At 41.0% G+C, this 17,101-nt stretch overlaps 1 protein-coding gene across 1 annotated transcript in view; it reads right to left on the bottom strand.

Moving 5' to 3' along the window:
- The window catches only part of LOC140186828 (copine-8), a 338,594-nt gene that overhangs the window by 201,294 nt on the left and 120,199 nt on the right, over nucleotides 1-17,101 (bottom strand). The window contains exons 5-6 of the mRNA XM_072241442.1: nucleotides 10,268-10,307; nucleotides 5,695-5,771 (exon numbers count right to left, since the gene is read on the bottom strand). Of these exons, the coding sequence (XP_072097543.1) occupies nucleotides 5,695-5,771; nucleotides 10,268-10,307 (117 nt within the window). The remainder of the gene's footprint in view (nucleotides 1-5,694; nucleotides 5,772-10,267; nucleotides 10,308-17,101) is intronic.

Below are 17,101 nucleotides of genomic sequence, written 5' to 3'. Positions count from 1 at the left end.
CAAATAATTAATTTTTAAAATGAGTGATCCAGAGAAAATTTTGCAAGTTTTGTCCCATGAGTGCACAATGCAAATTGAATTTGTTTATCCTGAAAGCTACAAGTCATGAAATATCTCACTGAAAACAATCGATTATTGAAAGGCCTAGATAGAGTGGATGTGTAAAGGATGTTTCCCATCGTGGGGGAATCTAGAACCAGAGGGCACAGCCTCAGAATAGAGGGACATCCCTTTAGAACAGAGAGAAGAGGAATGAAGACGGTGATAAACCCGTGGAATTCATTGCCACAGACATTTGTAGAGGCCAAGTGATTGGGTATACTTAAAGCAGATGTTGTTAAGTTCTTAATTAGTAAAGGCAACAGGAAGAAGACAGGAGAATGGGGTTGAGAGGGATAATAAATCAACCAGGACGGAATAGTGGAGCAGACTCTATGGGCCAAATGGCTTAATTCTACTTTATGTTGTATGGTCTGAGTGCCTGATTTCCCCATACAAATGCATCTATGACCCTATCTGAACCCCAATAAATCTCTATTGCTACAGCGCTCTATGGTCTTTGCAGTTCTGTTGGAGCTGAAGGAAAATTAGAATTGCTTGGATTTGCCTTGAACTAGAGACTTAACAATAATCTGGGAACAAAGTAGAGCTGTTGAGAGGCCTGGGTGGGGCTAGTTGTCTATGGGCTAGTTGAGGCTTGTGTTGATTATGTTGTAGAAATTATCAGGAGGCCTAGTCTATGGACAGGAAAAGTTAGAAATAGTTATACAACTCTGACTATTGATCAAAGAGAAATATTAATGTCAGAAATCAGGATCAGTTATTTGTGTGATAAATATTCTTGCTTTAGTGTGGTTATCAAGTTGTTAATTAGTGAGATTTTCAGTTGATGGCTGGTTCACATTTGATAGCTTTTTCTGTTTCTCATCTAGCTTGTTTGAGGGCCTCACCAACCTGTCTACATTTCACACAGTGCTTATTAAGTTACTCAAATTAAATGTGACATATAGTTCAGATGTGTAATGGACAATTTGTGCCTGCAATTCTGTGAAATGTGATGTACGATTTCCTTATACACATTTATACATTTTAATTGCGAAGATATTTGTAATTTATCTCATCTTCACCATTTACTATTTTATTGAATCTGAAGTCTTCAGCAACCACTTCCTTTCTTATGTGTTGAATATTGCTTTGCTGCATCTTAATTCCTTGTGGCATGTCTCTACATCAAGTCCAACACAAGTACAGGTTTAATAACTTAATGACCAGAAATAAGTACAAAACTGGACATGAGGATTGACTAGCCAAATTAACTTGTGCACATCCATCATAATTTAAAACCTGCAATTGCTGGAAATGTAAAATAAAAATTGAAAATCCTGGAAATTCATAGCAAGTCAGACAGCATCTCTGATGAGATAAACTGTTAACATTACAGAGCGATAACGGAATCTGACCTGATTGAAACTCGAGGGACTGGTTTCTCTGCAGATGACATCAGTGCTTTGAATCAGAAAATGAGGTGCTGTTTCTCAAGCCAACACTTCATTGGAACAGTGTATAAAGCCAAACACATGGAGGTCAAAATATGCATAAAATGGAGGATTGAAGTGATAAACAACTGAAAGCTTAGGGTCACCCTCGAGGATGGAATTGATGTGCTCTATAAAGCAGTTACACAATCTGAGTTTGGTTTCTCCAATAGCCAGGAGGTCACATCATGAAGACTAAAGCAAAATACAAAATTGGAAGAGATGAGAAGAAATTTGCTGCTTCACTTGGGTGTATTTGTATCCCAATATGATCATGAAAGGGGAGTAGTAGAGATGGAGAAGTGAAGCCCAGTGGCACCGGGGGATTGGTCCCTTTGGAATGCCAAAAGGGGAATGAGAGACACAGATGGATCTGGCAGTGGCAAAGCATTGCAGCAGCAGAAATTACAGTGGATGACCCAATGAACACGGTAGCTAAGGGGAAGGGGAAACGTGATTTGTCTTTGCCAAAAGGAGATAAGGAGAGAGAAGTGGAAGAAATGGCACAACCACGGTTAAGAGCCTATTCAACTATATTGGAGAGAAAACAATAATTGACAAAAAATAAAAGCATCTCATAATTGTGAAGTTTAAGATGCCATTAACAGAACAGATATGACAGAGCTCCATAAAACGAGTGAATGGAAACAAGTCCCTACAGGAAGAAGTATAGACAAGATAGCTTTGAGGGCCCCATAGATACGCAATGGATAATGGTCACAAACCTTGCCATTAGAGCATCTGAATTCTCTGATGATGCAATACACAGGTACAAACACCGTCAGTTGACCTGCACACTGCAGTTTATACTTCTCTACAGAAACAACAGCTGAAGAGTAGCATAATCCAACCGCTACATTAATTCCCGAATGACTTCGGAGGATATTTGCAGGCAACATTCAACTGAACCTCGGAACACTTCACAACCATATAAATGAGCTAGTACACAATGTGCCAGGGAAGAAGTTGGGCCCAAAAAGAAACTTTCATGGAAAGCATCAGCATTAAATTAACAAGTTCCACATCTGTCTGTACAAAGAAAGATCCTGCCACTGCTTGTAAGGCGTTTGCATGTTCTCCTGTGACTGTAAGGTGTTTGTATGTTCTCCTATGACTGCGTCAATTTGCTCTCTGTGCTCTGGTTTCCTCCCACAGTCCAAAGATGTTCTGATTCATAGGCTAATTGGTCATTGTAAATTGTCCTGTGATTAGGCTAGGGTATACATTGGGGGGTTACTGGGCGGCAAGGCTTAAAGGGCGAATGCATGTGAGCAGAAAATCCAACAAAATGTCGTGGATTCAGCCCAGTACATCACAGGTAAAAACCCTCCCAACCATTGAGCACAGCTACATGAAATGCTGCTGTAGAAAGGCAGCATCCACCCAGGCCATGCTCTTTTCTCACTGCTGCCATCAGGGAGAAGGTACAGGCGCCTCAGGACTCACACCACCAGGTTCAAGAAGAGCTACTGCCCTTCAACCATCAGGCTCTTGAAGAAAAGGGGATAGCTACACTCATTTAAGGACTCTTTTATACTTGTTATTGCATGCTCGTTATTTATTGCTATTTATTTACATCTGTATTTGCAGTTTGTTTACAATTTATAGTTCCTGATGTTTATGGTTACTGTTCTATAGATTTGCTAAGTATGCCTGCAGAAAAAGAATCTCAGGGTTGTATGTGGTGACATATATATACTCTGATAATAAATCTTACTTTGAACTTTGAAGGGCCTATTCTGCACTGCACTTCAATAAATAAATAAATAAATAAATAAATAAGTAAAGGGTTACTCTAAGGGGACCAAAAGACTTAAATAGAAAACTAATATATTTGAAACATATCCCAAAGTGATTAGCGTACTGAAAGTTGGTGAGTCATCTTAACCCAAGGCTTGCTAGCTTGCTGGAACTAAAAGGCAGAAACAGCAGAAACATTCGTCACAATGAATCCTTGCTGAAAAATTGTACAATATTAGCATATCTCTTGATCCCTGGCCATCATCTCCATTTATAGAAACATTAATTATCTGCTAAAGAGTAGTATACAGTACATACTGTGTTTACATTTGCTACAAATACCCATGAGAATCTCTCTCACAGCACAAAGGATGTGATGACTCTGATGAGGACACCAATTGCTAGCAGTGATGCAACTAATGAAAATATATGTTTCATTTAAAAATTTGATAAAAATCTGTCAATATCTAGAATGCAACTTCCCTTCTGCCCTGCAATACCAGATACCTTTAGTTCTTAAGAACTAAACATGTTCTGTCCTCGAAAATGTAAAGGTGTACATAAAGCCCCCACTTAATAATATTTCTGTCAAAGTTTAAGTCAAGTTTATTGTCATAGGCACAGGTATACACAGGTGTAATGAAAAACTTACCTGCAGCAGCATTTCAGTCACAGTCTCATATAAGCAGCACTCTCAAAATAAAAACAAATTAAGTCAATTATAGACCGATGATGTGGTCATATTCTGCTCTAATTCCATCATACAAGTTTGTAGATAATGCCACCATAGCCTCATCTCCACTAACCATCAGTTGAAGTACAGGAAGGAAATACAGTGCTCAGTGTCATAACAATAACCTTTCCATCAGTGCCAGCAAAACAAAAGAGTTGGACGGTAGGTGGAGCACAATCTCCTGTCTTCATGTACGGCACTGAAATTGAGAGGGTTCAGAACTTCGAGTTCCTGAGAGTGAACATCACCAATAGCCTCTCCTGGTCCAACCAAGTTGATGCCATGGCCAAGAACGCTCAGCAAAGTTTCAGGAGCCTGAAGAAACTTGGCACATTCCCATCAACTCTTATCAATGCACCATAGAAAGTATCCTATGACTGCTTGGTATGGCATCTGCTCTGCCTGTGATCACAAGAGACTGCAGAGAGTTGTGGACACACTCAGCACATCACAGAAACAAGCCTTCCGTCCACAAACTCTGTCTATACTTCTCACTGCCTCAGTAAAGCAGTCAGCTTAATCAAAGGCCCCATCCACTCCAGACACCTGATTCCATTCTGTCTTCTCCTCTCTCTTTGGACAGATGACATGAAAGCCTTATAGCACATAGCAGCTTCTCAAGGAACCACTGTTACAAGACAATCACAAGACACTGTTACAAGATTCCCTAGAATGAGAAGATGGTTTCTTGACCTGACAATCTACTTCATTATGACCTTGCACCTTATTGTCTCCCTGCAGTGCACTTCCTCTGTAGCTGTTGCACTTCATCCTCCATTCCATTATGGTTTTACCTCAAGGCACTGTGTAATGATTTGGTCTGTATGAAGAGTGATGTAGAACAAACTGTTCACTGTACCTCAGTACATGTGGCAATAATATACCAATTCCAATAGCAAGGAAAAAGTACAATTGGGACAAAATAAAGTCATGTTTAGTGCAAAGTGATCAGGGGTCATTGTGTTACTAAGCTGTAGTGGTGATTCGTGTTTTGGATGTAAGATTTTGTAATTGTAGTTTCTCACAGGAGCAAAGACTAGGCAGCAATCAAAAAGGACTCATCTTTTCTGCCCCTCATGCTGCACTAAACCCATCCACATACTTTTCTGAATGTCAGTGGAGGCTTGTTTTGGCCACAATGTCTAACTAAATACATGCTGTTTAACATACTTAACACATCAACATATTCCACGCAAACTTTTCAATCTCAAGCAGGAGTTGCATCAAATTTAAATGTTCTCGCTGTTAAACAATTGCTGTTCTAAGTTTATTACTCCCATTTTGTCGGAGACACTAAATTAAGGAGCGCTGGGTCAGTTTGAGACAAGGCCCCAAAACAATGAGATTCATTCACACACAAGGATCAAATTAGGAGAGGTCCTGTAAGCACAACCATACACAAAGGCCAGTCCATCAGGAGGATGGAAATCATGAACAAAGAATGCCAGTCATGAATGAGACATCCAGAATAGATTGTGCACATGCAATAACACTTATATTTAAAACAAATTCACTCATGCAAAAGATAGAAATATTGTTCCCTGTGAAAGAATTTCGAGGCCAGTGTATTTCAACATCATGAGCCAACAAAGCGGACTATCTATTCAGTCATTATATGGGGTTCAGCTAAAACACTTCATAGATGCACTGATACTTTTTCTACAGTACAGGCAGTCTCTTACTTACACAAGAGGCTTTTCTAGCCTGCTTCCCTGCGAGCCCACAATCTCTCCCAACGTGCAGAATGCCTGGCCGAGAAAGTCCTGAAATTGGTAAGAAAAGATAATAAATTCAAGACTAGTGCAATTTAAGACATTATTGATTAAACAATCAATTGTAACTGTGGAATGAGAAATCAATTCAGGCAAGGTTCCACCCTGCGCACCCACCCCCACCACACACACACACACACACACACACACACACACACACACACACACAGCCCCAAGATTGAATAAGAAAAGCAAGTACATGAAGTTTTGCTTAGGATATCCTGATAAAATGCTTTCTTTTTAATACCTATTAAAAACACTAGTAATCTAACTAGTGGTCTGAATGGATTGCTGTACAATCTACTCAAGAAATGGCTTAAACACAACTGGCTGGCAATACTACTCCTCCACAACTTGACAGAGGGATACCTCAATGAATCCAGCACAGAATGACAGCTCCCAACACAGTGGGAATATGCAAGGTACAAAAATCATTAAGTAAATTCACAGATTCACTGATGTAAAGGAAAAGGGCAAATAAATAGAAGGGAGATCATGATATTTCTGTTCCCATTAAAATCATACTTAGTGATAATTTTTTTTTTTAAGTAAGATGTAGATATAGTTGTTTTTTTTTAAAATAGAATGGGGAGAAAACTCTGGAGGACAAGTTTGCTGGAGAATTCAGGGAGTGGGGTAGAGAACATCTATGAAGTGTTGAGGACCCTGAAGACCCTGCCCCACACTTAATGATTCAGAATCAGTGTCTTCCTCTCCACCATCAAATTTATGAACAGTGCATGAACACTATCTCATTATTCCGTTTTTCCCAATATCTATTTTTGTAATTTTAGTGAATTTTATGTCTTTGCACTGTACTGCTGCAATACAACAAATTTTATGTCATTGTAGCCAGTGATAACCGGTCTGATTCTGTACACAGGAACCTCAATGTACATGTCCATTGATCTCTGAGAGCAGCGGCACTGAAGGATAAGTGAATAGGGCAGCAATAAATGGTCATCACATCATAGAAAGGATGTGGTTGCACTGGAGAGAACACAGAAGAGATTCAGTGGAACATTGTTTGACGGAGCATTTCGGCTGATAGTCTGGATAGACTGTGCTTGTTATCCTTGGAGCGGAGAAGGCAGAGGGGCTAGTTGACTAGGTTAAACAAAATTATGGCTGGAAATGGTAGGATGGACGGTGAGAAACATTACCCCAGCAGAGGTGTCTAGAACTAGAGGGCATAGATTTAAGGCTATGGTAGGCTACAGAGAGAAATAATCTCTTTCACCAGAGGGTTTTAGAAATCCAGAACACATCTGTGGGAGTGGTCTCACAACATTAAGCCTCTAGAAGAGTGCGTGAAACACCATGGCATGGAAGCCAGAATGGCGAGTGCTGCAAAATGGAATCAGTATAGATGACCAGCATGGACACTACAAGCTGAAGGGTCTGCCTTCTGCGTTCAAAAGTCATCATCACTTGGTGAAAAACGGATGCCAGGAATTCTCCAAACCAATTAATAACCAATATAAACCAAAATAAAACATGCAGTCTAGTTTCTCTCTTCCCATCCTCTAACCTTGCAACATACAGCCTTAAGTAGGGTCAGAAAAATTCAATTTTCTGTTTTCTATTTACTTCAATTTCAATTTGCAGCGCAGGCTAAAATGAGCAAGAATTGACTGTGTACCATAATGTTCTATCAAGTGATTAAATGAATGTTTGCCATATAAAAACACTAAATGTGCACAAGTCAACAGAATAAATCTAACTCAACACATACAAAATGCTGGAGAACTCAGAAGGTCAGGCAGCATCTATGGGGGGAAATGAGCAGTCGACGTTTTGGGCTGAAACTCTTCATCAGGTCTGGAATGGAAGGGGGTAGAAGTCAGGATAAAATATTAGAGGGAAAAGGAGGAGGATGAGTTGGCAGGTGATAGGCGAATCCAGGTTAGGGTGTAGAGAGTGAAGGAATGATCTGAAAATCAGGTAAGTGATAAGTGGGAAGGGCAAAAGGCTGAAGGAGGAACCCAGGAGAGGACAGTGGTGATGGGCAGGCCTGGAAGGCAGGGAAGGGGAATATGCCACAACGATAAAGAGAAATTGTGAAGCGGGGGGTAAACACCAACAGTTATTAAAAGTTATACAAATCGACGCTGATGCCGTCAGGTTGGAGACCACCAAGAGAGAGCATGAGGTGTTGTTCCTCCAATTGACAACATGCTTCAATGTGACAGTAGAGGAGGCTGTGGACGGATACGTCAGTGTGGGAATCAGAAGTGGAATTAGAATGACTAGCCACAGGGAGATCCTGGCTATTGTGGCAAAAGGAGCAAAGGTAATCCTCCATAAAGCAATGTCTTCATAATAAATCTCTCTTTGCTCAAATAGTTGTATTTGACTACCTTACAGTTGTGCAAAACAAACAAGATCTCAGGCTAACTGCTCCACTTTTAAAAGGTTATCTAATAGTATATTAGTGAATTTTAATTATAAATCAAAATACTTTATTTTTAATTTTTATTTATTGAGATACAGCATGCAACAGGCCTTCCAGCCCTTCCAGCCACACTGCCCAGCAACTCCTGCTTTAGCCCTAGCCTAATCACGGGACAATTTACAGTGACCAATTAACCTACTTACTGGTGCACCTCTGGACTATAGGAGGAAACCAGAGCACTCGCAGAAACCCACACATTCCATGGGGAGGATGTACAGACTCCTTACAGATGATGTCTGAAATCAACTCCGAACTCTGACGCTCCGAGCTTGAATCACACTGTGCCAACCACTATGCTACCATGGGACCTCATGGGCAATAGATAAAAACAAATAACAAAACTTGGATACTGTCAACCCTATTTTTAAGGTTGCAAAAATTGACCTTAGGTTTGTTACATCATAACTCCCGCTATTTTTCAGACTTCCAGCCTGGGATTTTTTTAAGCTACTCATCAAAAGTAGCTGTCGGTGGAGAAATTTGTATTCACACAGGTTTAAGTGAATAAGTGGGAGTATCACTGAAACTGGAAATAATTCAAACAAGGGTAGACAGATTGGATTCAGAGAGGATAATATTTCCCCTAACTGAAGGGTTGAGAACAAGGGGTCACAATCTCAGAATCAAATAAGGCATTTAACTAAGCTGAAGATAATAGCAACATATGAAGGTGTAAAGAAATAAAATCAAAAATATTTCCCAGGCGAACTCCAGGCATAAACTATTCAAACAATAACACTGGGTCGACAATGACTTTTGATTTCCTGCAAACTAAGTCTCCATCTCCGTGATGTGCATCGATCCTGTGAAGCACTGCAACACCAAATTCCTTGCTATACCTGCAGTAAAACCCCAGTGGAACACTCTGATGTTATGTCACACTAGAAGGAAGCACCTGGAGTTTAGAGTAATTGTGTACAGATTGTATAAATTGAGAAAATGATGAAAAGATCAGGTAATTCTTGCATTGAGACATTATGATGATAACCTTAACTAGCTTTATTTTTTTTTAAATCATTGCCTGTTTAAAATCTGCAGGAAGTTAAATGAGTAGTGACTTGTGTGACCATTACTTGTCTAAGTGCGACACCTGCCCATATGCCTCCTCCCTCACCTCCATTCAGGGCACCAAACAGTCCTTCCAGGTGAGGCAACACTTCACCTGCAAATCTACTGGGGTCGTCTATTGTGTCCAGTGCACCTGATGTGGTTTCCTTGACCCATCATAAATTGGGGGACCGCTTCATCGAGCTCTATCAATCTGTCCGCCAAAAGCGGAACCCTCCCGGTGGCCCAACATTTTAATTTCCATTCTCATTCCTGTTCCAAAACGTTGGTCCATGTGCCATGCTGAATCTCATGGGTGGAGGGACGATACCTGATATTCTGTCTGGGTAGCCTCCAATCTGATGGCATGGATATCAATTTCTCCTTCCTCCCTCCTCCTCTCTTTCTTCTATTCCTCCCTCTGGCCTCTTTCTTTTTCTCACCTCCCTGGGTCCACTCCTCCTTCACTTTCTCCTATGGTCCACTCTCCTCTCCTATTAGAGTCCTTCCTCTCCAGCTCTTCACCTTTCCCACCCACCAGTCTTCACTTGTCACCTTCTAGCTGTCCATCTTCCCCTCCCCCACAACCTTTTTATTCCGGCATCTTCCCCATTCCTTTCCAGTCCCGAAGAAGGGTCTCGGCCTGAAACTACAGTTGCTTGTTCATTTCCATGGTTGCTGCCTGACCTGTTGAGTTCCTCCAGCATTTATGTTGCTTTGGATTTCGAGCATCTGCAGAATTTCTTGTAATTAAAACATAGTTTTGTTGTTATCATGCAGAGCACATTCAAAGGCAATAATAATAATTTCAAATACAATAGACAAAGAGCAGCAATCGTTGTTGACTCAGAACCCTCAAGGCAATAATCACAAGCTTATTTCTGTTATTGGCCCATGTAAAACTTCGGTTTAATTGATTCATCTTACGGCATAAGATGCAAGCCAATAAAACATGATCAAAAACTAAATAATTCAGAAAACTTACATGTTCAGATAAGTTTGAACTCTTTGAATCAACATCATACCTGAAAACAATAAAAGAAATATCAGTGGATTGCACCTGCCATCCATGGTGCGTGAAATAAACCCATTATAAAGACATCAGCTGATACCTTCTTTCAGGTATTCTCATATCTCAAATAATCTCAAAACTAAATTGATCCTGACAACTGTGTTATTAAATCCAATCCAAGTTTGACGGCTGAGAAAGGAGTTTCACTATGCCGATGTTATTCTGAACTCCAGTTATATTCTGTTTTTCCCTCCTCCACGCTTTTCTTTGTCTGTCTCTCCCTCCCCAATATGCCACACAAAATTGTGCTGTTTGGTTCACTGGTAGCTTTGTTGATGAAGAGTACCAAGGTTGGGTTTCCCCTCTTGATTTCAGATACAAACACGCTACTTGATGCTGAGAGTTGTCCGTTGATTTCAACTATTTCTTAAACTCATCATGTCACACTATCTATGTACTTTTCAGACAATCTCTTCAGGCCGCAATTAATCTACTTACAATCAAATTACTTTTTAAAAAAATACAAAATTTCTTTGATTGCAGTATTCCCACTCCAAATGCAGCGTGGATCTACCAATCACAAAATGATCAGGCTCAGTCATGGTGAAAATACAGCACAGTCCATCGTAGGAACACTATGGTATCAAATTCACCCAGTCTGTACTTGCAGAAGATTCACCCAGTCTAAACCTGCAGAAAATTCTGCAGTGCTTTAATTGACCTTTCAAAAGCAGAAATAGGAAGATGACTTGTGAACTATGATCACAATTATGTTTGTGCTGGCTAAAAGTTACTTCTATGCTATTTTTCTTTTCTTAAATCATACATGCGAGGTCAGTTCATTCTACCCAGTGAGCATTTTGTCTCTAACCCAACCAAGAAATTGATGATAAATTGTATTCTTGGGCCACTGCAGGTCTCTATGGTAACAGTGCTCCCACAGTACTATTAAATATTTGCCTTCAGAATTCTGCCCCACAGGTGAAGGAATGGCCACATATTTGCACATCAAAATCGAGTGCAATTTGCTATCCTTGCTCTTCCTGGATAGATGTAGCAAGACAGAAGGGATGACAGTAGCTATATTGCATTAGGAGTTCGAAAAGATTTAGTTTGTCACCTAAAACACTTGAAAACTTCTATAAATGTACCATTAGATTATGAGGACACTCAGTCCTCGTTTATTGTCATTTAGAAATGCATACATTTAAAAATGATACAATGTTCCTCTGGTATGATATCACAGAAACACAAGACAGACCAAGACTGAAACTGACAAAAACCACATAATTATAACATATAGTTACAACAGTGCAAAGCAATACCGTAATTTGATAAGAGCAGACCATGGGCACAGTAAAAAAAAAAGTCTCAAAGTCCCGATAGCCCATCATCTCACGCAGATGGTAGAAGGAAGAAAACTCTCCCTGCCATGAGCTTCCAGCGCCGCAAACTTGTACCTGACCACAGTCCGACTCTGAGCCCGTCCGAAAACTTTGAGCCTCCGACCAGCCCTCCGACATCGAGCACCGAGCACCATCTCTGCCGAGTGCTTCAACCCCGGCCCTGGCCACCAAGCAACAGGCAAAGCCGAGGATTCGGGGCCTTGCCCTTCTGAGTTTTTGGATCACACAGTAGCAGCGGTCACGAAGCAGGCATTTCAGAATGGAGAACATTCTGACAAGCTGCATCACTGTCTGATTTAGGGGTGAGAGGGGGCTACTGCACAGGACCGAAAGAGCTGCAGAAAGTTGCAAAATTAGTCAGCTCCATCTTGGGTACTAGCCTCCACAGTATCCAAGATATCTTCAAGGAACGGTGCCTCAGAAAGGCGGCATCCATTATTAAGGACCCCCATAACCCAAGGCAAACCTCTTCCCACTGTTACCATCAGAAAGAAAGTACAGAAGCCTGAAGGCACACACTCAGTGCTTCAGGAACAGCTTCTTCCTCTCTGCCATATGATGCCTAAATGGACATGAAGACTACCTCACTTTTTATTTCCGTTTTGCTCTATTTTTAATTTAACACACACACACATACTTAGTGCAATTGAATTACTTTTCTGTGTTTTTTCTTCTCTATTATCATGCATTGCATTGAACTGCTGCTGCTCAGTTAACAAGTTTCACGACACATGCGGGTGACAATAAACCTGATTCTGATTCTGATTCTATAGTATTGAAGAAATCCTGTAGGATGACTGAATACACCTCAGAAATGTGGTGCTAACAGTGAAATGAACTTTTAAAATGCCAATTGTGTGGCAACTCCAATTGAGCAGGGTGCTTTGTTTCCATGTTGTCCAAATGTATAAACACTGGCAGTACGCACATCCAGGGCAGGGTATTCCATTTTTCATTTGCTGTTGTACCTCTCAGGCTTTGAAAAGTCTTTAGGAAGTCAGGAGGTGAATCATCCTTCCCGATATCAAGACTGACCTGTGAGAGTAACTACAGTATTGATCTAGCCTGCTCATTTTAGTTTCTGTATAATTGTGACCCACGTTATTGGTGGCAGGGCAGTTTGGCAATCACAGTGCCACTGAGTACTAAAAGTGGACAGCATTCATCGAGTCATAGAGAAGGACAGCACAGAAACATGTCCTTTGGCCCATCTAGTCTAAGCCAAACCATTTAAGCTGCCTACTCCCATCGACCTGCACTGGGACCAGAGCCCTCCATACCAATACCATCCATGTACCTATCAAAACTTCTCTTAAAGTTGAAATTAAGCTCACATACACCACCTCAGAATCCTGAGCATCAATATCTCAATATCTATTCTGGGCCGAACACACTGCTGCAATTACGGGGGAGGCACACTTTGTTGTCCATGCTTAGCATTTGGGAGATTTGTATTGTGACCAAAGACTTTTGCAATTTGCTATAGATGTATGGTGGAGAGAATGCTGACTGGCTGTATCATCTGCTGTTATAGAAGCTCCAATACGAAGGACCACAATGGGCTTCCTTCACCACCACAAAGGCCACCTTCAAAAGGCAATGCCTCAAGAAGGCACCATCCATCATTAAGGACCCTCCGCATCTGGGACATGCCTTCTTCTCATTACTACCATCAGGGAGGAGATACAGGAGCCTGAAGACTGACACTCAACATTTAGAAACAGCTTCTTTCTCTCTGTCATCAGGTTTCTGAACCTTGTTATTCATCTTTTGCATTGTTTAATTCTGAAATGTATAAAATTTTTGTCTTGCACCGTGCGCTGTCACAAAACAGGAACTTTCATGACATATGCCATCAATAATAAATCTGATTTTGGACCTGGTGGAACCCAAATTAAGCGTTAGAACCACTGCCAGATACCAAGCAAACTGTTAATTGCAGTCATATTTTCTGTTCAAAAAAGCAGAACAAATTCATTCTGGCAAATCACCATTCCACCATCGCGCACTCACGCTTCCCGCCGCTGCCTGAAAGAAGCTTGCACGTTCTCCTTGTGACTATGTGGGTCTCCTCCCACAGTCCAAAGACGTAGCAGTTGGTAGGTTAATTGGTCTTTGTAAATAGTCCCCTGATTTGGCTAAGTAGGTTGCTAGGCAGCTTCCCTCGAAGGTCCAAAAGAGCCTGTTCTACGCTGTATCTCAATAAGTAAATAAAAGTATACTTTAAATCATTGTGCCCAATCACCTGGCAACCAGTTTTCATCCATCATTATACTTTACCTGAGTAACATAAATTCAATTTGATTATTGACTGCCATCACAAGTCTCATTTTCCCCACTTTATTTAAGAACATTCAGATTGGAGGATTGTGACTAGTGGTGTCCCACAAGGATCTGTTCTGGGACCTCTACTTTTCGTGATTTTTATTAACGACCTGGATGTGGGGGTAGAAGGGTGGGTTGGCAGGTTTGCAGACGACACAAAGGTTGGTGGTGTTGTAGATAGTGTAGAGGATTGTCAAAGATTGCAGAGAGACATTGATAGGATGCAGAAGTGGGCTGAGATGTGGCAGATGGAGTTCAACCCAGAGAAGTGTCAGGTGGTACACTTTGGAAGGACAAACTCCAAGGCAGAGTACAAAGTAAAGGGCAGGATACTTGGTAGTGTGGAGGAGCAGAGGGATCTGAGGGTACATGTCCACAGATCCCCGAAAGTTGCCTCACAGGTGGTTAGGGTAGTTAAGAAAGCTTATGGGGTGTTAGCTTTCATAAGTCGAGGGATAGAGTTTAAGAGCTGCGATGTAATGATGCAGCTCTATAAAACTCTGGTTAGGCCACACTTGGAGTACTGTGTCCAGTTCTGGTCACCTCACTATAGGAAGGATGTGGAAGCATTGGAAAGGGTACAGAGGAGATTTACCAGGATGTTGCCTGGTTTAGAAAGTATGCATTATGATCAGAGATTACGGGAGCTAGGGCTTTACTCTTTGGAGAGAAGAAGGATGAGAGGAGACATGATAGAGGTGTACAAGATAATAAGAGGAATAGATAGAGTGGATAGCCAGCGCCTCTTCCCCAGGGCACCATTGCTCAATACAAGAGGACATGGCTTTAAGGTAAGGGGTGGGAAGTTCAAGGGGGATATTAGAGGAAGGTTTTTTACTCAGAGAGTGGTTGGTGCGTGGAATGCACTGCCTGAGTCAGTGGTGGAGGCAGGTACACTAGTGAAGTTTAAGAGACTACTAGACAGGTATATGGAGGAATCTAAGGTGGGGGCTTATATGGGAGGCAGGGTTTGAGGGTCGGCACAACATTGTGGGCCGAAGGGCCTGTACTGTGCTGTACTATTCTATGTTCTATGTTCTATATTAACAGTAGCTTGAAACTCTTCCACAGTCATTGTAAACTGTCCCGTGATTAGACTGGGATTAAATCCAGGATTGCTGGGCGGCGTGGCTTGAAGGGCCAGAAGGGCCTACTCTGAGCTGTATGTCAATAAATAAATAAATTGTTAATTAATTAATTAATTCTGTAAACATGTCGAGGATGCTGGTGTGCTGCCAAATTCCATAATTCCCCAAAATCCTCCTCATGGATGTTCAATTAGGCACTGGCAAGACCTCATTACAGCATTGCAGTAACAATGAAGAAGCAAGCTGAATTCTAGTGGTGTAGGTAGAATGAATGCCACTGTTATCAGAACAGCATCTGGCCGAATGTGGCAACAGGAATTGGTACCCTCCCAGAACTTATTTGGAGGAAATCTCTTCTCATTTAATATTGAACTGTCTAGCAATTTAACAATGTAGGTATCATGGGAGGCGGTGTGGTTCAACGCTGGGCTTCTTCAGCATGTAGGTGTAAAATGATACTGTGTTTTCAGACAGTACTAACAGACAGAATGTAAATAAAAAGGGGGAGCCATGGAAAGTCTATGTGATACCACAGAGAATAGTAATTAAAGTAGGCTTACGCAAATAAAACTCAGTGAGGCGTTTTGTGTTTAACAAAACCCGTAACACTATTTATTGAACTCCAACTCCAAACTAGAGCATGCTAAAAACCTTTTACATAATCACGTCAGACCAGCCTCTTAAAGCGAAACCCCAACTCAATGTTGGTGGTTGTGAATTATGTGCATTACTTCCAATGACGTTACCCTACAGTAATGTCAAAGAGTGAAGAAGAAACCATTCCTGGTGATTCTCCAGTCAGATAAAAAAGAAACAAGCTGAGGCTGTCCCACCAACTGGATGACAGTCTTTGCACTTTGGAGATTGGCACTGTCAATCATATCAAAAGCTCAAATCTGACCAATAAAATCAAGGAGAGACAAGATAAATTTGACACAAATTTCAGAGAATTTTGTTTGTGTTTGATCAGACTCCCTTTCAGTCTGGAGATCACTCAAAAGGAAGGTCACTCTCCCTTCTGAAGTCAGCTCCTTCCCTCTCCACCTTATCCCCAGGCTCATAATTCAACAACATTCTTTCTTCAAAACGTCCATCTAAATCCGCATGGTAACAGATGACTTGCGAACATCACACTCTTTCCCACCCAAGATTATTATTATGATAGCAGCACTTTTCCTCCCAAAATCTAATATGGTTTATTGAAATCACCTCTCATTCTTCTAATCTCTGGTGAGCATATCACCAGTCTGCTTAGCCAAACCTCAAAATTCAACCTCAATTCAGGAATCAATCTGGTGAGCCTTTGCTGCGTTCCTCTGTCTCAAGTATATTATTCTTCCTTTGGTGGGGAGACTAGAACTGTGCACCGTATTCTATATGTGGACTCTCACAGGGGACCTATACAATTTCAGTTTGTTGACCTTTGTCTTTTATTGAAAGGAGATTTGAATACAACGTGACATTATCTTCCCAAATTGTTCATCATACTTACACAGTAACTTTTAATAATTTATGTGCAAGGACATACAACTACTTCTATACATCCTTTCAGCTCTCATTATTAAACTGAAGTACATAATTTATGTTTTTCTACATTATAATCTATCTGCCAATTCCTTACCCATCATTTAGCCTAACTGCAATCCCTCACTGATGTTCCACCATAACTACGACAAACTGCACCACCAGCCAGGCTTGTGTCGATTATAAATCACCAGATAGTACACATACAATTCAACACTGATCCCTGAAGCACCCCATAGATGATAGCTCCCACAACCCAAAATCGACTTGTTTACTCTGACTCTTGAATCTTTAATCCATGCCATTAGTTTAACCCAAATCTCCTTTGTTCTAATTTGGTCCAATAATGTTTTGTGTCTCACTTTATTGGACTTTCAGAAGAGCTTCAATTGTAGTAGGTATGTTGAACAGGATCTCCCTCTCAAAGATCCATGTTGGCTCTGTTCAATCCTGTTATCCTCCAA

Source organism: Mobula birostris, chromosome 23, assembly GCF_030028105.1.
Source record: "Mobula birostris isolate sMobBir1 chromosome 23, sMobBir1.hap1, whole genome shotgun sequence".
NCBI lineage: Eukaryota > Metazoa > Chordata > Chondrichthyes > Myliobatiformes > Myliobatidae > Mobula > Mobula birostris.
Note: the sequence above shows the minus strand (reverse complement) of the source record. Positions and strands in the feature narration are given on the sequence as shown.